The 27,975-nt window shown below is 50.4% G+C and overlaps 11 protein-coding genes across 11 annotated transcripts; 5 read left to right on the top strand and 6 right to left on the bottom strand.

Annotated features, from left to right (window-relative positions):
* Positions 1-2,999: 2,999 nt before the first annotated feature.
* Positions 3,000-4,558, bottom strand: VFPPC_01270 (homogentisate 1,2-dioxygenase; the record flags this gene model as incomplete). The annotated part of the gene is made up of 2 exons (XM_018281127.1): positions 3,000-4,338; positions 4,491-4,558. 2 exons carry the CDS (start codon positions 4,556-4,558, stop codon positions 3,000-3,002), a joined length of 1,407 nt encoding a protein of 468 aa, XP_018149671.1.
* Positions 4,559-5,607: 1,049 nt separating this feature from the next.
* On the bottom strand, positions 5,608-6,390 carry VFPPC_15329 (WD repeat containing protein 44; the record flags this gene model as incomplete). Its single annotated transcript, XM_018293082.1, has 4 exons — positions 5,608-5,763; positions 5,821-6,004; positions 6,105-6,156; positions 6,267-6,390. 4 exons carry the CDS (start codon positions 6,388-6,390, stop codon positions 5,608-5,610), a joined length of 516 nt encoding a protein of 171 aa, XP_018149670.1.
* Positions 6,391-10,600: 4,210 nt separating this feature from the next.
* On the top strand, positions 10,601-11,965 carry VFPPC_13034 (hypothetical protein; the record flags this gene model as incomplete). Its single annotated transcript, XM_018290811.1, has 1 exon — positions 10,601-11,965. The coding sequence occupies one exon, from the start codon at positions 10,601-10,603 to the stop codon at positions 11,963-11,965; it is 1,365 nt and encodes a 454-aa protein (XP_018149669.1).
* Positions 11,966-12,141: 176 nt separating this feature from the next.
* On the bottom strand, positions 12,142-13,667 carry VFPPC_01268 (aminopeptidase ypdF; the record flags this gene model as incomplete). Its single annotated transcript, XM_018281126.1, has 2 exons — positions 12,142-13,243; positions 13,297-13,667. 2 exons carry the CDS (start codon positions 13,665-13,667, stop codon positions 12,142-12,144), a joined length of 1,473 nt encoding a protein of 490 aa, XP_018149668.1.
* A 311-nt stretch (positions 13,668-13,978) lies between these two features.
* VFPPC_15328 (hypothetical protein) lies at positions 13,979-14,284 on the bottom strand (the record flags this gene model as incomplete). Its single annotated transcript, XM_018293081.1, has 1 exon — positions 13,979-14,284. The coding sequence occupies one exon, from the start codon at positions 14,282-14,284 to the stop codon at positions 13,979-13,981; it is 306 nt and encodes a 101-aa protein (XP_018149667.1).
* A 217-nt stretch (positions 14,285-14,501) lies between these two features.
* On the top strand, positions 14,502-16,214 carry VFPPC_01267 (inorganic phosphate transporter; the record flags this gene model as incomplete). The annotated part of the gene is made up of 3 exons (XM_018281125.1): positions 14,502-14,704; positions 14,824-15,798; positions 15,854-16,214. The coding sequence occupies 3 exons, from the start codon at positions 14,502-14,504 to the stop codon at positions 16,212-16,214; spliced, it is 1,539 nt and encodes a 512-aa protein (XP_018149666.1).
* Positions 16,215-16,650: 436 nt separating this feature from the next.
* On the bottom strand, positions 16,651-18,393 carry VFPPC_01266 (sterigmatocystin 8-O-methyltransferase precursor; the record flags this gene model as incomplete). The annotated part of the gene is made up of 4 exons (XM_018281124.1): positions 16,651-16,982; positions 17,042-17,466; positions 17,580-17,830; positions 18,205-18,393. 4 exons carry the CDS (start codon positions 18,391-18,393, stop codon positions 16,651-16,653), a joined length of 1,197 nt encoding a protein of 398 aa, XP_018149665.1.
* Positions 18,394-20,626: 2,233 nt separating this feature from the next.
* On the top strand, positions 20,627-21,963 carry VFPPC_01265 (hypothetical protein; the record flags this gene model as incomplete). The annotated part of the gene is made up of 3 exons (XM_018281123.1): positions 20,627-20,800; positions 20,886-21,276; positions 21,380-21,963. The coding sequence occupies 3 exons, from the start codon at positions 20,627-20,629 to the stop codon at positions 21,961-21,963; spliced, it is 1,149 nt and encodes a 382-aa protein (XP_018149664.1).
* A 279-nt stretch (positions 21,964-22,242) lies between these two features.
* VFPPC_01264 (zinc finger domain-containing protein) lies at positions 22,243-24,556 on the bottom strand (the record flags this gene model as incomplete). Its single annotated transcript, XM_018281122.1, has 4 exons — positions 22,243-22,979; positions 23,037-23,323; positions 23,382-23,984; positions 24,045-24,556. The coding sequence occupies 4 exons, from the start codon at positions 24,554-24,556 to the stop codon at positions 22,243-22,245; spliced, it is 2,139 nt and encodes a 712-aa protein (XP_018149663.1).
* Positions 24,557-25,665: 1,109 nt separating this feature from the next.
* VFPPC_15327 (hypothetical protein) lies at positions 25,666-26,046 on the top strand (the record flags this gene model as incomplete). Its single annotated transcript, XM_018293080.1, has 1 exon — positions 25,666-26,046. One exon carries the CDS (start codon positions 25,666-25,668, stop codon positions 26,044-26,046), a length of 381 nt encoding a protein of 126 aa, XP_018149662.1.
* Positions 26,047-26,193: 147 nt separating this feature from the next.
* Positions 26,194-27,804, top strand: VFPPC_01263 (C6 finger domain-containing protein; the record flags this gene model as incomplete). Its single annotated transcript, XM_018281121.1, has 1 exon — positions 26,194-27,804. One exon carries the CDS (start codon positions 26,194-26,196, stop codon positions 27,802-27,804), a length of 1,611 nt encoding a protein of 536 aa, XP_018149661.1.
* Positions 27,805-27,975: the final 171 nt, after the last annotated feature.

Below are 27,975 nucleotides of genomic sequence, written 5' to 3'. Positions count from 1 at the left end.
GGATGGTCAAGGAAGGGTCCAGACTCGTCGTTCCAATTGGCAAGGCTGATGCGTGGCTGAGCCAAGATCTTGGCTCTTGGCCACTATTATCAAGGGGGCATGGATTCAATGTTGGTTGATGCTTTTCACCGCGTGAGGGGGTTCAACAGAGTAGTGTTGCATTTCTACAGGTGTAACAGACCAGAGGTGACCGAGGAGATGGGAACAATGATTTCAGTCTCGACTCCTGAGGTCGATGTTGCTGCGGGAGAACATCGGTAACAAATGCTGCTGCACATTGTTTTGTTGCGACTTGGGAAGGTCCAGTCAAGTCTGGTGAGGTTCGTTTAACCTTCACATTAGCTTGGGCACACACAGAGTACAGGACTCACCAGACCGCAACTACCGAGCAAGATTGGCGCAAAATTCCATCCACCAGCCGGCTAAAGTCAACCTACTTCCCGCCCACCACGATCAGGACATGGATCCTTTTGTTCTGGCGTCCTCTCGAATGTGGTGGCGGTGATACCAAATGGTCAAGGTTCGTGCATTGACTGGGCTGCAACTGGCCACAATCTCATCGATACCAGGATTGATCAACCGACAGCAGAAGGAGACAAAGCTCTTGGCAAGCCAAGCCATCGAACATCATGGAGCACTTGGTCCATCGACCATCATCAATCCCGTCAGATACCCAAACGGGCAGGTAGACACCCTCGTGGCTTAAGGTGAAAAATAAGCTCCTTGTGCTCACCCTGGCCCGTCCCTGTTCCACCGTGGCCGCGACTCCAGCCACCAAACCATTTCCCCGTCCTTCAGCAGAGACCTCTTCGGCTTTACTTGCTTGGGTTTGTTCATGTCTGGTTGATCTCACCAACAGATCTGCGAGGCCACTTCGCACCTCCACTCCAACATGGGGGCCAAGCAGGGTGAGCCGGATAAGATGACGAACCCTGTCGCGTTATCAGCTACGTCGCTCTTACAATCAGACGCTCTGGCAGAGGAAACAATGTATCAACACCGAGGGCTGTCTTGCACTCGTGCCCCGGTACCTGTTTCGCAAATGTCGTGTCACTCTTTTGTGAGAAACTTGCCGACTTCGAGATGCACCAACGAATAACTCCTTCAAACAAAGCAATAAACTCGATAGCTTGCTTCCGCCAAGCTTCCATGTGTCATAAACAGCAAACACCCAACACATGAGGCCTCGTGGTAATGATCTTACAGACCAACAATTACCAGCTATTTGTCAACTTCATCAACCAACAAGTAGACAGAGAATTGATTGACATCCTTCACCTCCCCAGGCAGCGGTGGAACTTTTGCGAGTATGGGCCAAGGGCCGCATCCGGCACGGTGCCAAGTCTACCAATCCTTTGCAATCTGAGGTTATCACAAGACGACTTTGCAGAAGAGGCAGCTCCACAGGCTTCCCAGCGTTGGCCAAATCTGCCAACATGATCCAGCCATTGGGCGTGTTCATATCATGCCATTATCAGAATGATGCATCGGCGCGACGACTGTGCCACACAACAAACGAACATGGCTCCCAAGACAGCCGAGGCTGGGAGATTGGCATTTGGTAATCATCACCTCATATTTTCCGCTACCCCAGATTTTGACAACAAAGTTTAATTCATTAGCGTCGGTGCGCTGTCGCGTGGTTTCCCAGGAAGCAATATGTTGGACAGACGGCAGCGACCACGGGGTTCAAATTAACCGCACAACGCTTGAGCTTAAATGTTCTTCTACATGAAACTTTTGGGACAGCAAGGCATGGCCATAGTTTTGAAATATAGGTGGTTCGAACTTGGAATCTCGTAGCATTTGACTGCGCCGCATCAAGTCTTATTATCCAGGATATGATTCCACAGTCGAGGCTGCTGATGCAACAGGTTCACATGTGTACATGTTCAACAGCCCATGCAATCAGCCTCTCCCCTACGTCACCCTACCATGGGCATTGTATATCCCCGTGCTGCAAAACTAAAATATGATGTCAATCTGTATCGGAGATTCTTCCCTTTCAGACCTGTCAAAAGTCAACAGTCTTCCGCCAAGGTTACTCGCTGAACGGTGATCAAAACAGAGCACACCGTTGTCGTGATCGCCAAGATTGTGCGTCGGCCGACGCAAATACCAATATAACAAAAGATCCATGCATATAGTCATCATGTCCGTGTGTAACAATAAAGGTCTCTTGGCTCAGCTGCAGGTGACGAGATTGAGGCTACTGGTGAGACATACCTGGCTGTTGTACTCGGCTGCGGCCGTAGAAGGAAAAGAAGAACTACCCGCAAGTAACCTTCTGATGCGATAAGTAATTATGCCAAATATCTCCGAAGGGTAATGCCTGGCGATTATGGGGATAATGGTTATTAGTGGGTGAAGGTGCATTTCCTGTATTGGGATTACTGTTCCACTACCCAGGGCGGGCGAAGAAATGAATCGTCCATCACACATAAAGGCAATGTACGGGAGGATAAGACTTGGTAAAGACGCGGAATGAATTAGGAGATTGAAATCATTTATGCCAACATTTTCCGTGGCTACCTTGTCCGACAATGTAGAACCAAGCTCCAGATTTCGACACCATAGAACATAGTGTTATCATGGCTTTATCTCAGTCGTCTCCACGGAATCTAACTAAGCAAAGGTGCCATAAAGATAATTTGCCAAGCAAATCGCGAGTAAACTGAGCGAGACACTTGTCCAGTTGTCAAGCAATATATGTGAGAAGTACACCACCCATCAGTACAACTCAAATAGATACAAACATCTCGTGGTTTACTCACACACACCGCAACAATAACGATCCAGAAACCCAATTTTGCCATACTTTATTTCGTTTTTCACTAAACTACTCTGTACAACTTGTGGTTCGAACAAAGCATCATAACAGCCATAGCCTGGATTCGTTATAGAAATGCCACCACCAAGATACTGCGTTCTTTCATATTTTCCTTTCCTCACTTTGCAAAACGTATTCTTTCATAAAATCGTCCCATCTTGGCCCAGCCTCAATTCGCCAGGTGGCTCTTCATGGCCGCCCCCTCCGGCAACTTGAAATGCGTCACAACACCACCCCAGCTCTCCTCGCTATAACCCTCCTGGACCTTCTTGCACGTCCGCAACCCCCACTCCGTCACACCAACCATGAGGCAGCTCTCGAACATAAACGCACAACTACCAGCTCCGACCTTGACGGGCTCCAGCTTGGCAGCACGAGCGCCCTCGTGGCTCTCCGCATCCGGGCCATGGCCACTCATGACATTATGCAGTGACGCGCCGCCGGGGACAAAGCCACCGGCGCCTCCGCGCTTGGCGTCGTATCCGCCGCGGATGAGGCCCATGAACTCGCTCATCGTGTTCCGGTGGTACCAGGGAGGGCGGAAGGTGTCCTCACCGACGAGCCAGCGCGGTGGGAAGATGACGAAGTCGGCGATGGCGGTTCCAGGAACGGGGGATAGCGCGGAGAGAACCGTAAAGATGGATGGGTCGGGGTGGTCGAAGGAGATGGTGCCAATGGTGTTGAAGCGGCCGAGGTCGTATTTGTACGGGTAGTAGTTGCCCTGCCAGGCTACGACGTCAAAGGGCGTGTGTGCCTGCGTCGTCTGGAATAGCGTGTTGTTGAACTTGACGGTCACTAGGTACTGGTTGGGACCTTCGTGGGCAGTCGCGCCAAAGTCTTGGGTGAAGTTGGCAACGGGGGCCAGGAAGTCTCTGGCGTTGGCGAGGCCATTGGAGCCGATCGGACCAAGTTCAGGCAAGGTGAAATGTCCCTGGTATAGCTCCAAAGCATAGCCGCGAGCTGGACCCGAGGCAAGACGAACGTTGTACTTGACGCCACGGGGAATGACGGCAATTTCCATCTGTCTCACGAGCAACCATCCAAACTCGGTCCGGATATCGAGGTCGCCTTCTTGCGGAACAATCAAAAGATCGCCGTCGGCGGAGTAAAAAGCAGACTTTTCGTCCATGTCCTTGCCCGCGGCGTACACGTACATGCCGAGACCCTGTTTCTGCGTAGGGTCACCAGCACCAGCAACGAGTTTAAGACCCGTAACAAAGTCATGGTCCTTGGACTCGTCGTGGCTGAAGGGGTCCCATCTCAGCTGATTAGGAATGTAGTGCATCTTGGAGCTTTCGGATTTGACGAGCTCCGGCGCGATGCCCTCGGGGGAAGGCTGATAGGGCGGGTGTGCGCATGACGGCAGGATACGATACAGCCACGTCTGCTTGTTATCGTGTCTGGGAGCTGTGAAAGCCGTGCCGGACAGCTTCTCGGCGTAAAGGCCAAAGGGAGGTTGCTGGGGAGAGTTGTGGCCAATGGGTAAGGCCCCTCCCACTGCCTCTGATCTGTAGAAGCGGTCGTCAGCATCCGAGTTTTATATACAGCAATAGAGGATTCGCCCTGATGCGGTGGTCGTCGCACACAGCTGCAAGGAACTGGTACAGCTCCGTACACCCACCGAAGCCATGACGCAAGCACATAAACAAGAGCTACTTACTCAAAATGACTATTGAAGCCGCATTGATAACGGTACTTTTCTTTTGTTTCAAACTCTGTGACCGGCATGGTGACTATTTCTTCTGAGCTCTTGTTTTGCACCAAAGTGTAATAAAGAAGCCGTTCTTCGGGGCCACGGGAGATATTATAGCTTTATTTTGTGTGGAGGACCCCGCGTTAACGAGTTCCGGGAGCTTTCATCATTAATAAATGACTTGGGAGACAGATAAAGCCGCGCAGTTGATTTTGCAAGCGGCATGACGCGAGAGATCATGCATGCTCGGAATATGTTACGCAGTAGTTCCGCCGTGGGGATCGACGGTACCGTACCATCGGCCCGAGAGTAACCGCCCAACGGCCGGAAGAGAGTGGGCAGTTCCGAGACCGTCAAACAAATTGCGGATGGCGGGGTGCATCGCAGTGGAGGCGGTATCATACTAACAAATTGACTAATAAATTCACGGTCGGCATGATACAAATGTATCGAAACCTGCAACGCATTGTTTGCCAAGGGCCAAACATCCCCAAACAGCACACCGCCAGCACAATCACATCCCGAATACGGCTCTAAAGCACTACAGACCATCATCTACCACTCAATTCAAAACTTTGCCCGTCCCGATCAGTTTCCAATATGCTCAGCTTATCGGCCAATTACATATGCTTGTGCGGCACAACAGCCGTTGAGACAATCGAGTTTATGCATCGAAGTCGTCCCACCAGTGGGTCTCGATCACGCTTGCAGGGTTAGCAGTGGAAACGGTGGACACCGACCAGATCTCCTGTCTTTGAATTGCCTTGTCACACCCAAGGGCATCATATATAGGCGTGTAAATAAAACTCACAAAGCAGAAGAGGATCAAATAGTGAAGAGATTAATGGTTTCCGGGTGATCCGGAAGCTTGATTCTTCGGCGCCGAGGGCACCGCAAAATACCTAAGTGTAGGTCGGAGAAGGGAACAAAACGGCGATGCATCCAGCAATCGCTTATACATGACCCAGCCAAGAATACCTAATCGCAATATCCCGGGCGCCCGACTCGCAACGAAAACAGCGAAGCCAAACAAAAGAAAGTTGAAGGACGTATTGGAACAGATATCAGGGTTGTGGTAAGGAGCTTACTCCTCGTCCTTCTTGCCCTTTTTCTTCTTGCCGCCGCCACCGTGGCCGGTAGTGCCGGGTTCCTTCTGGAGGTGGACAACCAACCGTGTCCATGACTCCTCCTTGTCCCACTCGAAGCCAGCTAGGTATGGGTTGTCGAGCTCGTCATCAGCCTGAATGAGTAACAAAATTAGCCCCCCTTCTCCATACTATGTAGAGTTGTTACATACCCGCTTCTTGTATGCCTTGTAGATTGCATCCATGGCATCTTTAACGGTCACACCCTTCATATTCCTTGCTGTTACCTCCATTCCTAACGGGAAGTGCAGGTCAATCTTCTTGACAGGAGGCTTCGTCAACATGACTTTCAATACACTTGGGTCGTCAACAGTGGTGGGGCTCTTGTTAATCTTCCTGTTCAATGGTTAGCAAGGGAAGCAAAACGATGTCGACCAACTGGTGTTCAAGACGACACTGGGACGGAATGGCGGTAAAGGTCAAGATGGCTACTTACCAGCCTGTTTTTTGCGTCTCAATCGCAATCTGTAGCTCAATGCCATCCTTCTCTGTATTGTGACGTCAGTATTTCACTACTTCGGAGGTAGTCGGCTGTGGCAGAGAGTCCGCAAGGTCACCCCCTCACAAACAGCTGCGGTGAATTGGTGAAGCTTCTTACCCAAATCATTGATATTCATGACACCAGCTGCGCTGGAGCTGGCCCTTCTATGGCCCTTCTCCTTTGGCGGTGATGATGACAAGCCTTGAACGGCGGAGTCTACCTTAGAGAGCGGTTCCGTCATGTTGGCAATTGTGTCTGTGTGTGAATGTGGTTTGAGTAGGGTGGAAGCGGCCAAGAGTCGCTTTGGTAGCTTTGAGTAAAGTCTTGAGTCAGAGTCAGCTCGAGGTCAATGGCATCGAGAATCACGCGACTCCTCATTTGAGAGGTGCTGTCCTTGTATACGGAGTACAACGAACCTTGGATGATATCGAACAGTGTGTAGACGAGAGGTTACGTCGACGTGAAATGAGATGGAATCGAATGATGATGAATGAAAGAGAAGAGAAAGGAAGGAGGGGAGGAGGGGAAGAAGAGGGGAAATAGGTCCCTAATATTCTGTGGCCTGAGGTGCTCATCGAATCTGGACCAGCTGTCTGGTTCCAAATGCCCCTTACTCTTTCGTCAGACCGGGCGGGGTAATGGCAATGAAGTGCCCATCAGGACCAGAGCTACAGGACATTGCCTCACTCGATCGCGTGACTGAGAGCTGGTATGGGTACATGTATGGGTATGGGGAGTCGGGGGCACAGTGACGCATACGGTACGGGGAGGAAGCATGGCTGTGCCGGGTGGGAGCACTTGAGACTAGCACCACATACCAAGATATGGAGCTCCAGTAATGAACGATCGATGGGCGCTACTTTACTGTTGCTATCCATACATGTCTGGTAAACATGAACTGAACTGAGGCCTGGATCGGGGGTCGTTGAGGGGCTAGTGGGTGCTCCAGCGCCAAAGTCCCAGCCAAAGAGCTTCAACAGGCCTGGAGCGACACTGGCTTGGACGCCCCATTCGGCTTAGCGCTGCACCTGCAGCAGCTACTTGTGTGCGATCTTCTGGGGTAAAATCCGGGGAAGCCTGTCATTGACCCACCGCAGGAGCTGTTGGGACCCTCAGCTTGCCCAGAGAGACATTCAATGCCTGGCAATGACGACGGTCGAAATGTTATCGCATGTGTTGTTGTCGAGATGCATCGCTGAAGCTTCGAGGGGAGGGGGCCAAGTGTGGGAAGCGTGAGTGGTGGCGGTCCCTGGACAGCAACCACTCGGGAAGCTTGCAGGGCGTGGCAAGGCGGGTGAGGCAAGTGCGACCAGGCGAGCGCACCGTGGTGTGGCATGACCCTGTTGGGGGAACTCAACGTGACGTGAGATCGCCCAGAGCTTGGTGTGGCCACCTGGATGGACGGGAACAGACAAGCACTTGAGACCAACAAACCAACCCCTCACTCACCTCGTTGCTGTCCCGTCTCCCGTCCCATCCCGTCTCGTGTCCAACGCTGATTGTTGTCACCGGAGGCTTCGGGCCATTGCAAATCAGGCTATCGAGCTATCTTTGTGTCATTCACCCATTCATTCGACACTGGGCTATTAACCCTGGGCCAATTGATGCGCTATCAGGACCCTTGCGTATGGAGGCAGAAGCCTGAACCATTCCTGCACGAAACCATTTGTTCCAGCTTCACCGTCGGTGGGTGTCACTCCTCTCGTCCCAGGTCAATCACATTGCCAACTTGCCGGAGCTACTCTTCGGTGTCCGCACAGTGCACCACTCATTTGATTGCCATGGAACTTGGCTCAAACCTTGTCCAAGGTGGTAGCGATGAATCAAAGAGGCCAAGGACGGACTTGGGCTGTGCTGCAGCCATTGGCCGCAATACTGACGCCGTCCCCGCGTGGCATCTTCTGCCATGATTATCTCGGAAAGTGAGCTGTCGCAGCCTTCAGTCTTGATGCGACAAGAACCCCGCGTGCCTGGCATGCGCCGACATCGCAAACCACTCCTGACCGCTACCATCGCTTGAAACGCCAGTTTTTACTTCTTTCTCCCCAGACTTCGCAGTCCCTTTGCTATCAATAATGACCAATTCGTCACGAAAACTTGCTCGCGTGTTGTCATGACATTATGGGATCATACCGACCTTACCTTGCCAATGACGAATGCAGCTGTGGATCCCAATGGCACCTGACAGAGTGGAAGTGGAACCAGGAGAGAGCGAGGTCACGGCGGTAATCGACTCGGAGAATCGGTTCACCGGACACGCCACTGGAAGAACGATGAATACTCGATCGTCCGACAATACAATAAATGGATGATAGCACTGTAATGGGTGAATGAGATACCTTCACCCTTCCTTTTAATAAATGGTGTGCTTCAGATGCGGATCATGAGAAGAACATCACAGCTGCCCTGGTCTCCTTTTTCATAGTTTCCGCTGCCAAACATGTCGTTAGGATAACGTCGAACCTGGCGCTGAGTGATATTACCAGATCTGCGACCATGCCGGCTCCCACGGTGCACGAATTTGAATTGCAATTCCACAATACAATAGCTGCGCATTCAACTGCCAACAAAAGTTGGCCATTACGCTGCTCTCCACAAAGCTATGTTCATGCCATGCGTCTTGTGCAACACCACAAACCTGCATCAATGAAGTGGGGTTCTCGCTCGTCAAGATCAGCTTCAGAATCTAGTTACCCTACACTTCCATCATCAATTGCAATTGACACGGGTACTCGGGGATGTCTGGCTTCTCAAATGTTCACCAGCGTCGATTGAGTGGAACCAAGATTTGAATGGAATTGTTTTGATGCGTACCGATCACTCAAACAGGATTTGGCATGCTCTGTTGGCTCTGCGAAGTACATGCAGGTCAACATCGTCCCTTGGAACCTTGCCTGAAGAATGGGTATGACGGAGTTGGGAACTCCTTGATGGGCGAACACACGCATGAACCACGGAAAGTGTCATAATTTGTCAAGTCTACTAGGAACGAAAGCTAGAGCAGGACTGAAAGTCGCATCGGAGACCCGAGACTAGATTCCGTTTGCCCTGTCAGCTCTAGCATGTTACCCCTAGGCGGGAAGATCACCGGCAAATGTATGTTCGTGAAATGTTTTGTTTTATTATGTTGTCGACCATCTATGCCAATGCTGTCTCATCTGAAAGTTGGCGGAACCTGACCGACGGCATACCCTATGATCGCCGGATGTAAAGCGCCTGCACTGCAAAGGGGTTCGAACGAGGTCTGGTTGAGGATAATCAAGCCATGCGGAGACAGGCGACGCGGCCTTTTTGTGCCTCAATTTTGTTGCAGCAAGTGGCAACGGCACCCCGTGTCAATGAAAGAGTAATACGAGGGACTGAATGAAACATGCGGCATGAACAAGGTGGGAGCGTCTTCTTTTATGAATTTAAGAATTCTAAGTTTCTTGGCTCTTTCCCGACTAATAAATGTCAAGATCTCGAGTCAATCTGTCGAGCCAGGGGACTAGTGCCAGGGTCTGGTCGTTGTGGTTCTGTGACAAGTGTTCCAAACGCGGGCAGGCAGTTCTCTGGTGACGTGGGAGCGAGGGTTGTCGAGTCTGGTCCGGTCCCATCCATGCAAGTCCACGGAGTACGTTCATATTCAATGTCCCAATGGGACTGGAACATCTGGAGGACTGACCGAGACCCTTCATTGCTCAGCTCTTCACGTTGTGTGTGTGTTTCAACTCCATGTCTTTGCTCCCTTGCGTTCCCTTTTTGGCGAGGGCCCATGCTGCGGCGACCAGTCACTTGCGGAGGTCAACGGTCGCGCTTTCCCACTTTGTCATCAGGACGCGCAATGCATCGGCAGCGCAACGTCAGCCCTGGCGTTGCCTCTGCGTTGCCTCTGCGTCGGCTCTGCGCAGAGACGGCACTAGGGACCCATCAAGGGCCAGATTTTGCAAGGACCTGAGCAAGGGCATCGATGGACTGAGCCAGGACGGACCCCATCTTCTGCCCACGACGACAAATGGCCGCGACCTAGACTGACCAAGACGACGACGCTTTTCCCCAGTCTGCGTCCTTCTCTGGTTTGCCCCCCATGATGCGGCGAACTCTTTTGATTCCAAGAGAAAAGTCTGCTAGCCGCTTCATGCAAGACATCTAGTTGTTCCTGTCCATCTCACTTCGCCTCCGACTCATACTTGCATTCATATTCATCCGTTCGCCAGCCGAGGATTTCTATTGTCTCTAATACCTACTCTTACCTTCCACTCGTTTTCGTCCTATTCCTATTAGGTCGCTGTCGTGGGCATCTCATTTCTCATTGAAGATTTTGCCCTGGGTCCTCCAATTTTTTTTTTCCTGCCTCTTCAACCCTGTCTTGTGCCAGTCCTCCACTTGCGACTCTCGCCGTCACTCTGAACCCCCCCCTTCACGACCGATCGCAAATCCACACCCAATCCCTCCTCCAGTCATGATCAGATATGCCACCGCCGCCTGGCTTACCTGACAGCATCAGGAGACCAGGGGTATTGTATACTTCGCCATACAAACCTCCTCTACCGACTCTCCCATCGCGAGTATCGCAACAAGCCAAGCCGACAGAAGTTCAGCTACCACCACTCATTGCGGGATCGTTAAATGCCGCCTTTGCAAAGGCTTTGGCCGACGGTCTCGACAATGAGCTTCTGACGCATTACTACATCAGCGAACAGAAATTCCCCGTGAACCTCGACCGCGTAATCGATCGCCTCTTGTCTAAATTCACCTTGGAACTCTGGGACGAGCTGTATCAATTTTACCAAGGCACTGGCTCCGAGCCTTCGCGACAAGTCACCTTGCTCTTTGAGGGCCCAATTCGCCAGATAATCCTGATTCTCAATGGCCCTGAGGCGGCCCAGTGTATTCTCGACAAGCTTGCGCCCGGCTTGTCGCAAAGGAAGGAGTCATGGTCGACCAGCGCTGGTGGCATAGATCTGGCGCTGTCGTTGCAACTCCTTTGTAGTTATTGGCACCGAGAGATGCCTTCACAGTCGCCAGGAGGCTCCCCCGACGAGATTGCCCGCAATCTCTATACTCAGATTATCACTGGAAATTCTGCGCAAAACCTCATTGCCGCTATTCGCAATGTCCTAATGACCCCTCACTATGTCCAGGTTCACATCACCGAATCCGCCATTTGGAACCTCCTTTTAAAACGACCTTACCCTCCCCCGGCAGACGGATTTCACGTTGTTCAATTCAAATTTGATTGTCAACTGTTTGGGCCACTGGACGGAATAGCCGACCCTCAGTTGGTCAACATTGGCTCATTGCCGGCCATCACCGGCACCGCCGAAGAGTGCGTTTACACTACCGTCGAAGAGTACATCGACAAGGCATGGCCGAAGTGCGGGTCAATAGTATTAAAATGCCTTGAGGAAGCCGTCGGTAGTGCTTCACTCTCTCTCCAGCAAGGCGAGCCTATGTCAGGATTGTCCATATGGGACGGGAGCGACGAACTCGGACCGTTTTGCCCGGGCCTGCGACTTCTCCACGTCGAATTGGAGGATTCTGCTGTCCGCTTGACGGTTTCTGGTTGGTCTCATAACATGATTGAAATATTTCAACAAATGTGCTGGCTCTGCGCCGTCCTCAGTGCCTCACCCTTTCCCGGCGCACTATCCGAGTGCGTCACCTCAATATCGGACTGGACATATATGAATGATTCGATATACGTCAACTGCAGTTTAGAACACCGGCCCGTCCCAGATGGCGACGGCTTACCTTGGTTGCAGCAGATGCATGGCGCCGCGATTGCCAGCGGGTTCCCCGTGCGCGGACTCGCCTCTACACAACTGGTGACGTGATGTACAAAAATGAAGATGACGAAGATGAAAATTATGGGATGCATAGAGTTCTGGAGTCTACGTCTCTAGAGGTTGTATACGAGTTTTTTTTTATTTTATGTTATTCTTTGGGTCAGACTACATGCTCACAAGGAGCGTTTTTGTACCATAGGTACAATTAATATGATACCCCAATATTAAGGTTCAAACAGACCTCTTGCTCTCTGGCCAGTGAGCAGTTCCGCTTCACCATTTTCCTTGACCAAGTAGATATCCTCGTGCCGAACGCCAAACTTGCCCTCTAAGTAAATGCCCGGCTCATTCGTAAACGTCATGCCAGCGCTCAGAATAGCCTCCTTGTTGAACTTGTTCAGGTACGGCGACTCATGCGCCTTGATGCCAATACCATGACCCAAGCGATGCGTAAAGCCATATCCGTATCCCTCATCCTCAATGACCGTCCGGGCAGCAATGTCCACGCTCGCTGCCGTGTTGCCGGGTTTCATGGCGTGCGCCGCAGCAGTCTGCGCATCCAGCACAATCTGCCACACCTTTTCCTTTTCTTCGCGCAACGGATCGGACTTGTGCTGATGATTCCGTCCCTTTGGCGGATCAATAAGAAAACTGCGGCAGATATCAGACGAATAACCCTTATAATGTGCGCCCACATCTATGACAACCATGCTATCAGGTGTGAGTTTCTTGCCGCCCGTTACGAAGCCTCCGTGTGGCAGAGCGCCGTGCTCCTCGAAGAGGACAATGTTGAAGAACAGCCCAAAGCCAATCGATAGCATCGTATTGTCCAATATGGCCGTGACTTGGTCCTCTGTTAAACCGGGGACGAGACAGGGTCGCATGGCGCGCACTGCAGCCACGGTGCCTGTGTTGACGGCCCTGAGGAGCTCGACCTCTGCTTGGGTTTTGGTCTGTCGAACGAGCTCTGCTTCGGGGGATAGGCCGACGGTTGTGAAGCCGTTGTTGTCGAGGCCTCGGACGATGTAGTCCCTCATTTCTTCGTCTGCCATGAGCTTGGGGTTGGGGTTGTCCTTGAATAAATGCGAGTTGAGGAGGGTTTCGTATGGGTTCCAGTGTTCTTCCCATATTACAATGTCGAGATTCTCTTCCTTGGATGGGACGCCGAGCATGCGGACGCGCCCTTCTTCGAAATGGGGTGAGAGAAAGGCCGTTTTGGCGGATATCTCGCCATTTGAGGATGTTTGAGGCAAGATGAGCATTAGGAAGGGGCGTTCTTCGGGCTCCCAGGGTTCCCAGTCGGTTTGGGAGATGTTTCCATAGTATCTGTACTGGTGAGTATACAGCGATGTAAATGGATTATGAGAGGTTCAACCTACTGGAAAGTGTAACCTGGCTCGAGAACAAACGCATCGACACCATTTTTTGCTAATGCCTTTGCAAGTTTGTCCCTCCGGTCTAGAAACTCTTGCGCTTCAATTGGGTTTGCGTTATCAAGGAATGACAAGTCCTTGTGGAAGTTGTCAATGGAACATTTTTGCGCCTTGTCGAAATCCGAGATTTCTGATGGAGGCGAGTCGTTTCTCCATATGAAGCCTGTATTTTGCAGGATGCTCAATACCAGGGCTGCACTGGAGATTATCACGGCCAGTGTTGATATCCAGGAATTGATGTGGCGTTGTTTCTTTGGCGAGCTGTGACTTTTGCCCAACAGGGAGGCTTCCTCGACGTCTTCGTATTCTGACTTCATTTTTGCATTGGCTGGTGTAGATGAAATGTCAACGATGTGTGTTGTGAGAAAGTGTGTGTATCACACGTAAACATCGGAACTGTGGTTGACAAAGCCGATAAGTCGTGGGACCCCGCCCCAATGATTCAAAGTTGCACTTGACGGTTCTCGGGAAGAGTTACCCGCCGTGATACTTTGCAAGTTCTCCCAGTGGACAAGTCATTTATCCGCGGCCACCCAAAGGATAATGAGTAGTTATTGGCGGTGGATATAAAGAGGATTTTGACAGAATCAGCAGGGGTTTTGCTCGCCGTCCGTAAGCGACGCTGCGTTCACGACGTCATTTTCAATCCAATTCTGTGAGAATCCCATCTTCCCCCACGGAGGCTGCCGACGTGCCACACGCAGGACATCAGTTCTTGGAGCCATTCATCGGCCAACTGTGACCCTGACCGTCTGAGCAACCACTCAGACAATGCCGTCGAACAATCCCAGACGGCTAGCGGGTCAAGCCTCGTGGGGAGTAAGACGGTAATTGTGGAATGTGGATGGTTGGATCCGCCCCAGTGCCGTGGATTGGTGATATTGTCCCAGGCGATAGCGGAGGGGAGGGGAGGAGAGATTGGATAAGTTGACATTAACCGACGCCGTTGTTCGTTAGCGTTGCGTGGTTATCAAGAATGCGTTTTAAGTTCCAAGTTTGGAAAGGAGCCTTCTTTGCATGGTGATTCTGTTGAAAGTGGAAGTGCCAAGTTTCTGGGTTCTGCTAAACTCCATTTGAAAACTGAATCCTACTCTTTCAACTAACACCAAAAACCTATATACCAACACCAAAGTTGCATGACTTTGTTAATCATGGGGTTGGAGATTGAACCCGCTGTCCCAGATACGGGATCAGCACCGCAAAACACGGAAAAGTCGACCGAGGCACAGCTTGAAAAGGTTCACACTGATGTCGAGGCGGCGAGTGTGGACGATGCCTCCAAGGGCTATTACAGCAAGCTATCCGTCTGGTTGATGGTGTTATTCTCAGGCCTGGCCATCGGGTCTGACGGCTAGTAAGAAACCGTCCAAATCTATACACGGAACAGCAAGAACATGTATTCTGTTGTCCCATGTTTTGCAAACTGCCCCTTCTTTATACAACTAGATCGTAGAGCTCACGAATTCCTTACAGCAATGCCGCCGTAATTGGCAATGTAGAGCTGCTCCTTGCAGTCCTCTACCCAGATGACCTCACCACGTCCATCTACTCCCGCCTCAGCAACGCCTTTCTCATCGGCATGATTATCGGCATGCTCTTCTTTGGCGTTATTGTCGACCAGATTGGCCGAAAGACCGGAGCTGTGGCCACTACCGTCACTCTCGTCCTGGGAATCGCCATGTCCGCCGCCGCGAATGGTACCTCCCCCACGGGCATGTTCTGGATGCTCATCATTGCGAGAGGAATAGCTGGTGTCGGCGCGGGAGGTGAATACCCCGTCTCGGGAGCTGGTGCTGCTGAGGCTACTGATGAGAGCGGCAAGTATCGCAAGCACAGAGGCTTCATGTTTGCCATGCTGGCTGATTTGTCGTCTGGCCTGGGCTACGTATGGGGTGGTCTTGTGCCTCTGCTTCTTCTTCTCTGTGTTGGCCAGGAGCAGAGCAAGTACAAGATTGTGTGGCGGACTGCCTTTGCGCTGGGTGCTGTGCCGCCCTTGGGAATCTTTTGGTTTCGAATGCGCATGGCTGTTTCTACGGCGTTTCGTAAGTCGTCTATGCGGAAGCAGAGGGTGCCGTATTGGCTTGCGTTGAAGCGGTATTATCGACATTTGATCGGCTCTGCGGCTTGTTGGTTTCTGTATAACTGGATCTCCATTCCGTTTGGCATTTTCAGTTCTACCATTATCAACCGCGCGAATACGGATCAGAGTTTGGTCAAAAGTTTGGGATGGGGCGTGTTGATTAACTGCTTTTATTTGCCTGGTCCCTTTATTGGCGGCTACTTGTCTGATAAGATTGGAAGACGTCAGACCATGGCTCTTGGGTTCACGCTTCAGGCTATACTGGGATTTGTGCTTGGTGGAGCAATTGGTCCTATTCAGAAAATCTTCCCGCTGTTTATTGTGCTTTATGGAATTTTCCTTACCCTCGGCGAGGTAGGACCTGGAAGGTAATCGGCTTATAATTACATGTTGTCAGATAATGTGCTAACCGAAGCCGTATAGCACCGTCGTCATCACTGCCTCAGAGTCGTTCCCAACTTCTATACGAGGTCAAATGATGGGCTTTATAGCTGCGTGGTCTAAAGCTGGAGCCGCTATTGGCACACAAGTATTCACCGCAATCCTAAACTCGTATGTCGACGATGCGGAAAAGGGGAACCAGGTGGCTTTTCTTATTGGGTCTGGGTTTGCTGTGCTTGGGGCTGCCGTCGCGTGGTTTGTTATCCCTGATGTCTCGAGACGGTTGGATGATGATGATGCGGCGTGGAAGGTATATCTTGCGGACCATGGGTGGGATGCTACCTGGGGTGATGCAGAAACAAAGGATCCGTCAGGCGTTGTTATGAATCGGGCTAGAGACTGAAGAGATTTCTAAGACGCAACGTTAGTTTAGTTGTGCTTGGCTTATAGGAGTGAGATACCTGGTGTAGTTCGGAGTTGACATGCGTTGCGGTGTTCAAGTCAAGTAACGTGTACTTCTGTCGTGATAACAACACTTGAGGTGTAGATGGCCGTAGCAAATATCAGTCGGGTTCACTATTCGACATCTACCTGAATTGACAACGACACATTGCCGAATGACTTAGAGCCTGCAAATATTGCCCGAAGCACCGGTATGGCCAATGTTATGTCTGAGAATGCTGCTCATCTCCATCATACGACGGCCATGTGATGAACTTGCATCGCCAATCTAATAGAAATACATTTATCGAATTGCTCATCACAAATTAAACCAATTGCAAAGTACGTCTATTATCATCGATCTGTACGATATAAACTATCTAATACTTGAAAATCCTTCAAGAAGCCTTGGTAGCGATAATAGCCGAATCTTCAAACTTGGTAAACTTCCGAATATCCTTAATCACCAGACCAGCCTTACCGAGCAACTCCCGCCAGTGTGCCTCGCGCCGTTCCTGCGCATCAAACATGACCTTCATGGCTATGCTCAAACCAGCGGTATATTCAACACCCGGAGTCCCCTGAGGTGGCTTGTTATCCGGCAAAGTCTTGTCATCGATGATGATCACGCTATTTGGTCCCATGGCAGGGAGCTGAGATTGCAGGATTCGGATGCAAGTTTCGTCATCATTGTTGTGCATGATCTGGCGGAAGTAGTATACGCGTGCATCTGGAGAAGAAGGATATCAGCTTGAGAAGTTCGCCAGTTTTACACGTTGAATAACTCACTCTTGACAGGCTGCTCTGTCAGATAATCATAGTCCATCTTATCCATGTTATCAACAGGCAAAGCTATTTTCAGAACATCAGGCCTGTCCTGGAGAACAATGCGCCCTTGGAGATCGGGGAACTTCTGCCTCAGCGAAGCGCATTGCTGGCCGTTACCGCCACCAACATCTACAAAGGCCACATCAGAAGACGCGAGGTCCTTGCCCATTTCCGTCTTGAAGTCCACGACGTCAAGCCAAGTTGGTAGGCTAGCAAATTGTGCCTCCATGAATCGATGGAATGCACCTTGCTGCACTGGGTGTGTCTCTAACCATGTGTAGAAGTCGACATCAGAGCGCTGTCCTGTTTTGAAGGCATTAAGCTTGGCTTCGGGTTGACTGAGGACTGTATTGAGCGCCCCGAATCCCGGCAGACAATTATCATGGCTATGGTATGAGGGTAAGTAAATTAGTTTTTAGTCATTTTTTAGAGTACCGTCTCATGGACTCAGAAGAAATATGCGGATGGAAAATGGGTGAGAGTATCTGGTAGTACTTACAAGTGCGTCACGGCGTCCTGGAACAATGGAACCATCATCAAGTTGGACAGCTTTGTGGCAGCGAAGTTTCCAGGGGTAATTTCGTCGATCATACCCTGAGTGCAGAGGTAGTCCAGGATGGATTCAAGGACACCTTCTTCCAAGCCGGTTGCATTTTGAAGGTTTGCAAGGCTAACTGGTTCTTTGGCGGCGACGAGAGTTGCAAAGATCTTGTGTTCTTGCGCAACTCGGGTGGTAATCAATGGCAGTGGCTAAGATAATGGAATCTTTTTGTTAACTAGTCATTCTCCAAGTGATTCTCGTTGAGTGTGAGATGTTTCTGTTTCATTGCAGGCTCACCCCTGTCTTTATCGCTACCAGCTTCAAATATGGAGCCCTTGGCAACGCAAAGTATTGACCGAGACATGAAGACAACCTAGCAATGGAGGAAGAATTTGCAGAAATCTTAATTGGACGTGCTGAAAAGGGAAGCATTGATACTGGAAGAGCTGAAATACGGCTAAGAGTCCCCGGTGTAACAGGTCTCGGGGTACTTGTGCTCAAACGTTTACTAGCAAGTGAAGTGTAATTTATGTTTCGTCGGACACAAATGTGCCAACAACAGAGAAGATAGAAAAGTACTTACAGAGTAAGCAAGCCGTTGGACCGTTTCAAACGGTTCTTCAATTGCAACGGCCGCAGTTCGAGCAAGCTGCAGAACCTCTTGTCTCTGAGGACCAGCAGCCGCAACTGCTTCCGGATTGGCAATGACACGCTGAAGTTGCTCAATCAGAACATCGAGGTCCACAGCAGGATGTTTCACAGCAGCAGTCATGGCTGATGGGTTTATTTTTGTCAGGGCCTGGAAACGTGGGGAAGGCGATCGTTCCTGATGACGCTGTAATACAATACAACCAAACAGATTCCCGATTCCCGTGCTCGATGCACAAATGCCGTGTGAGGAACCGTTTAGGCAATCTGATAATAGTGGATGTCAATTTCTTGCTTTTGCTGCCGGTGACATGCCTTTCGTCCGCCCTGGTGATGAGGATGTGCAAAGGAGTTGTCTCTTTTCTCAACCAAGACAGGTTTAAAGGGCCTTGTTCACTGACCTCTCTCATCGACAAAACCTCCAGCTTCAGCAAAGAGGGGGTTTCTGAAACCTAGCCAGGCTAAAAAAAATTGATTGACAAAGCACTGCGACCTTGCTAACCCAATGGTGCTAGGGAAGACAAGGGGTTGCATTTTGTTCTGCAAGGACTTGCAAGCATAAGCGAGAAGACCGAGGAGGCGAGGACATGGGGGGGAAGTCCTTGGAATCCCGTCAACTTGGAATTGGAAACATGGTTGCATACTTTCCAGGGCTATGGGATGTACGAGGACTATGTTGGTAGACACGACGCTGAATGGTGGAAACGTTGGTGTTAAAGTTTGACAGACGCCTCAATTCTTTCGAATCTTCTCCATCGCGAAACGGGAGGCCAAATCTGAAGAATCGCTTAATTGTCCTATTCCCGCAGCAGTCACGCTAATGAAACTAAACAGCCGGGGATAAAAGAACGGATCAACACTAAAGATATCCCTCCCTTCTTCTTGAACAAGTTGCTTTTTCGCCCACCGTTTGCCAGCCTTCAGATGAAGCAACCAATGAACCCCAGCGACGAAATGACCCAAAAGCCCTCACGGGCCACCGGGAACGGCGCGGAACGAAGACTCAGACATGGTCTGAAAATCCCCTAGTTTCCTCTCAATAGGCTGAAGTGCCCGTGGTTGCGACATTTTGACCCGTCATGGCCGCCCTTGGCTTGCCGTGGCGTTCCAAGCGTCGGGACTGGCGTTCTGTAATGGTCGACCAGCAGGGATCTTCAACATCAGCGAGTGGACCGGAGATTCAGCCGCTGGTCATTCTTGTCATTGTCCTCTTGTCCCCTTTCTCTGTTGAGTTGAGAAATCGCCAGGGCCTGCAACCGCCAAGTTGCTCTTGTTGGGGACTCACTACTGCCGATCCTCCAGGGACCAGGTCATTAAACCTACATGATGGGGAGGTAAGACTGCAGAAAGCAAAATGTTCAGCAAGACGACCCGGCTGGGAAAAGATTCAGGGAATCACGGCCGTGATGGCGTGTTGCACCACCGCTGTACCTTGTTGATTTGCACGACAAGGGCCTCCTTTGAAACCAGCAGCGCGGAGAATAACGCGATGAGACGGAGCCTGTTCAATGGGCTTGTGAGAAATGAGCACACATGGCAGAACTGCTCCACTGTGTCTGGGGGCCTTTTGGAAGAGTTGGAAAGAAGCAAAATCCTCCGACAAGGTTCTTCGGTCTCCGCCATTCCACAGGTTTGCATCTCTTGACACCGGCGACGGGGTTGGCTCGCTTCGCAACCTGTAAGACATCAGGGCTGATTTGATGGACAAAGTGGACGCCTTTGAATCTATGGAGTAAATACTCCGCGGTTGAGCTCATAGTAGACGTGGAAAAAATAATCACCTTAACTCAGACGCCTGAAATCTTGGCCCTCGTTGCTGAGTCTCGTGGCATTGTAAGTTTCTTCATGGGAACTACCATGAACGGTAAAGACTGCTCGAATTATGGAGCTGCTTTGACACCATGAGCACTAACTGATAGCTACATGGGCCGTTGTCCCCGGTCCTAGTGCTGGTTGTGGTGTGGCTATTATTCCCACAGGTTGATCTTGATCCCAGTCCCAGTTTTGAAGCTTTCTTGCACCCCCAGTCCATCTGGCCCTCCCTCATCCAGTCAGTCACAGTCAGTCAGTCAGTGTCTTGTTACTCCCTATCGACTAGCACTGGGTTTACATACATGCCACTCTTGAACGTGTTTTCCTTTTCTTTGTTTCTTCCCGTCTTCTGTTTTAGACTTTATGACCCATTTAGATCAGACCCGTCCCGTCAAGTGGTTCATGGTTCGTCTTTGAACTCGTGGTGATGAGTTTCATCCAAGTACTTTCAACTATTCATCCCCATTGCGCTGTTTTGGTCGTCGATAGACAACCAACGTTTCTACAGCCAACATAGGGGGTTTCAACTCCGGCATCCTCTAATCATGGACCCTCCACCGCTTGATGCCATCGGACCTGTCCCAGACCGAGGGCCAGAAGTCATCCGTCTCTTGTGGGCACTTACATCTTTGGCATTGATCACGTCGTTACTCCGGGTGTATTCGCGGTTACATCACCGCATGTTTGGCTGGGATGATGTGTTTATGGTTTGCGCCATGGTAAGACTGCCCCGGAGGAACCACCATGTTCCTGAAGGAGCCGTATATACAGAACAATTTCCATGCTGACTTTCTAACTTGGCAGATGTGCTTTTTTGGATGGAGCATCACATTGACATTGTACGCCAACCGCGGAGGACTACGACACATCCAAGACGTTGCCAAAACAGGCCCCGACAACGTTGCGACCGTTTTGCTATTAAACTGGCTCAGTCAACCGTTTGGTATTATTGGAGTCGCGTGCGGAAAGATATCAGTAGCGGCATTGCTGCTGCAAATCATTGAGTTGACGGAACTGCGCTGGCATCGACTGTTCCTGTGGATCGTTCCGATTACACTTGCGGCTTTGATTGCTATTTCCTGTTCGGTTTTGACGTTTGCGCAATGCTCGCCGGCGAATGCGCTATGGGATAAGAGAGTGGAAGGAAAATGCATAGATCCGCATGTTATGGCGGGCTTTGGAACCTTTACAGGATGTAAGTCAAAGTCAAATCCCCTTATATAAGAGTCAAAGGCGACTGCGGCACTCTATCTCCCAGTATCATGATATCGCAAGGTCAAACTAACAACCATCTTAAGCCTACAACACCTTTGCCGACGCCTGTCTTGCCATAATCCCCGCCACCATCTTCTGGCAACTCAACAGCACGAGAACCGAAAAGATCCAACTCACAATAGTATTCGGCCTCAACATCCTAACATCCATCTGCTCCGGCATCAAGACCCAGTACCTCGTCCAACTCGGCAACCGAGTCGACCAGACTTGGGCAACCTACGACATATTCGTCTGGGTAACCGGCGAGCTCTTCCTCATGATTGTCTGCGGCACAATCCCAACACTACACATGGTCCTGCGGTGGTTCCGCTCCGCCGCGGGATCTGTCAAGAGCAAAGTAACGCCGAATTCGTCGCGCAAGTCAGCGTCCAATCCTAGTTCAGAGAGGGCGGTGACGGAGCTGAGTGACATGACGCACATGACTGTCCGGACGAGGACGACGATTGAAAAGGGCGCGCTGACGAGGAGCGAGAGCGCCGATAATCTTGTTGACGAGGATGGGCTGCCTGAGAATGGGGTCAGGGTGGACATTATGTATGATGTGAGGAGGGATACGAGGCCGAATTCTGAGTCGTCGAAACGGAGCTTGGAGCTGGAACGGAGGTGAATGGGATGAGTTTTGGCGTTGGGGGATTTAAAAACCAAGTTTGTTTGATTTCAAGGGGGAATGTGTGTATATTTGGGAAATTGGGTTTTGGATACTGGCGCAAGAGAGGGATTTTGCATCAGACGTGACAAAGCGTCATATATACCATGTGTATTTTAAGTATATTTTTATCCCGGCGTGGGAATAAAACAAGCCAAAAGGCTGACGAATAGTACAAAATTTCCCAAAAGAATTGGGAACCATAAGAATTAAATTACCTCCCATTATCCATTGATCCTTTTATATAGCCCCATCAGTTTTTGTCCCATGAAGATTCGTAAAAGTGTCATCCATCGTACAGAAATTCGCCTCATAAAGCAATGACTCATCCAACCCGAATTCCGCCTGTGGCGTCATGTTTGTATCACTAATCCACTGGTTTCCCATTCCAAACGTGCCGTCATGCTGGTTGAACGACAAGCTATTGGCCCATTCTTCTACGGTTGTAGCCGCCGTCAGGTTGTTCATGTTTGCGCCAAAGGTGAACGCTGGCAAGGGTTCCGCCGGACTCTGGTTCAAGCCAGTTGAAGTAATAGGCGTTGGGAACACGTCGGCATTACCCTTGGGAGCTATGTTGCTGCCTCGTCGGCCTGCATAGCTTGTAACTGTCCTGACGCTATCTCTGTGACATAGCGACGATGATCCAATGATACTGCCACTCTCTTCCGAGGTGTCATCAATGACGACGCCCGAGTCTGGCCTTGAAGCTGTTCCTCTTGTTTTTCTGCTAATTAGGCTTTGTGTACTTTGTATTCTTGCTGGCTCGTTGCGCTTGTTGCTGCGGTTGGTGTAGGGCATGCTCTGAGAGGTTAGGACGCATCTTTCGACTGTTTCGATGAAGCAGTGGTGGAATTTGGTTGCCAATGTCTCTAGAGTTGCGGGGTTGGAGATTTTGTCTCGCAGGGAGGATTGCAGGTAGTTGAAGGCTTCCAGATAGTGTGCAGACAGCTCAAAGTGTTCAATTACAGGAGTATAGTCTGAAGCAGCAGTATTAGTAGGCAGTTTGGAAAGGGGTTGTATGGTGGCACACTTACGATATGGCCGGACTAGGTTATCGTCGTCGTCTGGGAATAGAATGTTCCAGATTTCCTTCCATTGCACTTCGGAAGATGCACCACTGACTCTCTTGCGACTGAGGAGCTTGTTCGACGTAGGTCCGTCAATCCCAGCCTCGGGGTCGTGGTCCGAAATGTCGCACATGTGCTCCTTCGGTTGCCGCTGATGGTCCCTGAGCTCTTTTCTGGTTCGGAAGTCTCGTGTGCAGCGGTCGCACACAAATGCAGAGGGATCATCTCGCTTGTGCTGCTTGACAATGTGTTGTCTATTATCCGCATTAGCTTGGTCTCAAAACTTACGAATACAAAGGTTAGGTTGCTCACCTTAACTCTGCAAACTTGGGAAAATACGTCATTGCGCAGCTATGATGGTCGCGCACATTGAAGCGATGCGGATTCCGTTTCCTATACGGACAGCTAAGGCGCAGGTTTTCGTCTTCCTTTGGACTTGGTTTGATTCGTTTGGACGGGATATAGCCGGATCCTTCGCCATCGGTAAGATCCTCGCCGCCCTCGTCTCCGTTTGCCTGCTTCTTGCGCTTCCCAAAGCCCTGTGACCCATCTCCGCCTGCCCCAGATGGGGAGGCGGAAGAACTTGAGCCAGACATGGTTTGGGAGGTTTGTCCATCCAGGGGAGCTTGCCAGATGTGCTGACCCAACTCGCGCACGAATTTTGAAACGACTTGGTGCAATGCTCCTGTTGGAGCCTGTGCTTCACTAAGTTCAATGCCGTAGACGAGTTGAAGGGTGTAGTCAAGGATTCCATCAGCATCGTCCGATGAGACGGTGTCACCAAAGGTAGTAAAGGAGATTTCAGACTTCTGGGTGGGAGATGCGCAAGGAGTCTGGTTCTGTTCCCAGTCACTGTCTTTTCCAGGCGTCAGGGCATCATCTTCCACTTTGATTGGTGTTGCATCTGTTTCTGGCCTACAGATAGAAAGTTAGTCGAGTTTACAAGCAATGGCAAGAATGAGAGATGTGACGCACTCATCAACATCAACTTGATGCGTCTCAATAGGATCAGAATAGTCACTGTCGACCTCTTTAATCTTTTCTGCTACGTCGTGATAGCCAACGTAGACGGGACTCTCATCATCGTCATTGATAAAGGTAGAACAGGTTGCGATAGACGGGCGGTGGCGATGGCGTATCCTGCTGGGCGGTCTTGATCCTTCTAGTGTGTGACAAGCAAAACGCTCTTGAATGTCACTCGCATAGCTGGAGCTCAAGGGACTGGCGAGAGTTGACGGGGAGTAGGCTGTCGCCGAGTCAGGAATGTGCGCTGATGAGATGCTGCTTCTGGTGGAGGCTGTTCGCGACCTCATGCGAAAGTTGCTGGATGCAAAATGAAGGCTCTCGGGAAACTTCTTGCGATAACTGGTAGCATCTTGTTGAGCTGAGGATAGGGCCTTGTCAATGTCTTGACGGAGATGCAGAGGTAGATGGATGCTGTCGGCATCTCGCATTGGCGATTGAAGCCTTGGTGGTCGAGCATCCATTGAAAGGCGACTACAACTAGGCGGGCGTTTGCAACAGGATTTGCCTTCCGACGACGTATTTTAATGGTTGAAAAATATCAGAGAGAGACGGAAATCAACTTAACAAGTAAAGACGCGACATGAAGGAGTTGCAGTTCAGTTGCTGTGGTCGAGTTTCTATTAAGGTCGAACGAATTGTCGAGTCACAACCGCAAGACATGCATCGCAATGGGGCCTCCGGGGTAAAGTCCCGTCCAACCTCACCAGCGAGCGCCATGTCCACGGATCGATCATGGGAGACAGCAGCAATGTCTCTCAGCTGAGGCTCTTGCAGGAGGTGATACCTCCAGGCTGCAAAGCAGACCATCAAGGAACATCAGGGAACACCAGGGGCAGTGCGTCGAAACCCACCTTGCATGAGGCCGAGTTCCAATGAGGATGGAAATCCGACCTCCAGAAAGCCCAGAAATTCGAGCAAAGACGGCAAGTACAAGTGGACCGTGACGCTGATTGGCTGGTGACGGTCATCGTGGCATGGGCTTCGCCATCTTTCACAGCATCAACCTCGACATCGGTCCCCATCAGCCTTATTGAGCAACGGCGAAACGATGTCAGACATTTTGGATTTGAGACAGAACCCCGTTTGGGAAATATTTAATTGAGTCTTGGTGCCTCGAGTGGCCTTGATCAGGAACCGAAGCGACACGAGAAATGCTGCCAAGATATGTAGGTGGTTCGCAAACCTCAAAACCTTTTTGTCTCGCCCTGTTTGCTTGAGCTTCAATTGCGCATCTGAAGGAGAGGGCGTTGAATGTCCCCACTGAATTCTGGGCCTTTGAAACGGGATGGCGTTTTGTTTTGACCTGCATTGATTGCCCAAATTAGCACGTCAAAATGTCGTGCCTGTAATTTCCCTTTGCAAAATCTGTCGATTGGGACCAAACAGGTTTAAATTGGGATTGACCGGAGCAGGTATCAGGGCTTAGAGAGAATTCTGGAAGCCTTTCCGTCCAGAAATGGACTCGACTTTGACGAGACGATGTGATACTGGTCATGGCAACGCTGAATTTGGGCCAATTCTCTAAATTTGGATTGACTCTATTGAGTGTTGTGTGTGCCTGGTGCTTATTATGCTTACGCTGTGCAGGACATCAGCATCCATCCAATGCAATTGCTTGATTTGCTTGGCCAACCACGCGGCATCATGCACAAGCCACGGTCACGGTCGTCAAAGAGTAGTCCGATGTCAGACTCACCAGGCAAAACCGGTACTTGTGGTTAGCAGTTTCTCTCGCTGCACGATATTATCGGCAACTCTAATTGATTCTATTCTTGTGATATGCCTGAACAACGTAGACTACAATTGCCAATTGACCTTGGCGCAACAACATGTCGGAATCGCCGCAATCCGAGCAAAGACCATCAGGCCGCAAAGGCTCTCGCAAAGTCCGCACAGGATGCATCACTTGCAAGCAAGTCAAAGTCTACTATATACTGACTACGGCACCTAGCATCAACTAACCCCGTCTTCTTCTTACAGAGTGCGAAAAGTAAAGTGTGATGAAGCAAAACCTACCTGTCTGCGCTGTCTCAAGTCGGGACGCAAGTGCGATGGTTATCCATCTTCAACATCTCGTTCGCAGGCTCTGCTTCGCCATATGTCTCCGACAATAGAATTTGAGAGCGCAAACGGACGACGAGCTTTTGATTACTATCATGCTCGGTTGATCCCCATCCTTGGAGGCATCTATACCTCCGAATTCTGGGGCGAAACAGTTCTGCAACTCAGTCTGACGGAACCAGTTGTACATCACTCACTTCTCTCCCTCAGCAGCTTTCTTGAATGTGAACTTGCCAAGGATGGAACTGATCATGCACGAAAACCTGTCTTTGCATTTTCAGAGTATGGAAAGGCTATTAATGCCATGAGGAACTGGAGATCAGACGATGGATCCATGGCCGTTCCGTTGCTAGTCTGCGTACTCTTCACCTGCATCGAGTTCCTGCTCGATCGCAGTCAAGTATCACAGCTTCACATCTGCCAAGGACGGAAATTACTATCCCAACTTGAGGACGTCGAATCATCTGCATTAGACCTGGTAAAGAGAGATCTAGTACCCATCTACGCTCGTCTCAGTTTGGCGAGCTTCCTCTTCGGAACGAGACCCGAGGCTATTCCAGACACATTGAGAAGCTCAACTGCAACTCCCGTTGAGTTTAAAACCTTGAGGGATGCCAAAAACCGTCTATATCACCTTCTGGATGACGCGTTGAGATTCACAACCCAGGCCAAGCCTGCAGCGTATGCAACACCGAATTATCTCGAAGTGGCCGCCTTGGAGGCAGTTCAGCAATCATTACTGAACCAACTTTCGGACTGGAATAATTCCTTTACTATGCTTACAACAAATCTTGCTCAAAGCACTTCCTTACGCATTTCGCAGAATCTGTTGCAAATATACTACCACGCGGCAGTCATCTGGATATGCACCGCTTTGCAGCCTCTTCAGCTGGCCTACGATAACCACATCGCAGCATTTGCGTCCATAATATCACTCGCCTCGGCAGTAGTGAATCAAACGAATGCTTCAAAGAAGCTTCCGGAATTCAGCTTTGAGACGGAACTAATCGCACCGTTATACTGGACGGCTACAAAGTGTCGTCATCCGACTCTGCGCCGCGCCGCGCTTCGATTACTGCTCAAAGACGAGTTGCGAAATAGGAAGGAAAATTTGTGGCATGCTAGAGAGACTATTATAATAGCGTCTAGGATTATAGAGATGGAAGAGCAGGGCCTTGACACCACGGTAGCGGAAACAAAGGCTGCGTATGAATCCCCGGAGCAAGAGTTTACCCTTTCGACGCCAACATTGTCTGATTCGACTTCGTCGCAATGGAGCGACAATGAGTTGCATGTGCCGCTATCCAAGCCGCCGACACTTCCGCCGCCTGCTGTTACTCTAGATACTGCGACGGTTGCGTTTGATGGTGATGTTGAAGGCGAAGGGGAAGCCTCATTCAATCGACCTGTGGTGCAAAATGGCGCTGCGGTTCCAGAGCATCCACGATTGAAGTCGGCGGCGCACATGGCTTCCAGTTTACCGGTGCACATGAGTGTCTCACCTCCATTCGATATACCAGAAACGAAGAGAGTAAAGAACACGTTGATAGGACCGAGAGAACCTGGGGGAATTTGGATAACTGTGTTTCGAGATTTGAATACCGGCCAGCAAAATTGGGACATAACCAAGGAGTTTTTGGCAGTGTGATTTCGTTGCATCAAGAAGTTTAGAACATTTAGGAAACGCTCTGACGAACCATGAATTGATACCATTCAAATTCAAAGAGACCTTATGCGCACGTATTTGTTGACAGAACAAGGCTGTTCGATCCAGTTTAAGTGCAGTATGATTCGCATTCAAGTCGAGGTTCATTCATGG

This window comes from Pochonia chlamydosporia, chromosome 1 (assembly GCF_001653235.2).
Source record: "Pochonia chlamydosporia 170 chromosome 1, whole genome shotgun sequence".
Lineage (NCBI taxonomy): Eukaryota > Fungi > Ascomycota > Sordariomycetes > Hypocreales > Clavicipitaceae > Pochonia > Pochonia chlamydosporia.
The sequence above is the reverse complement of the archived record's forward strand: the minus strand, read 5'-3'. Positions and strand labels throughout refer to the sequence as shown.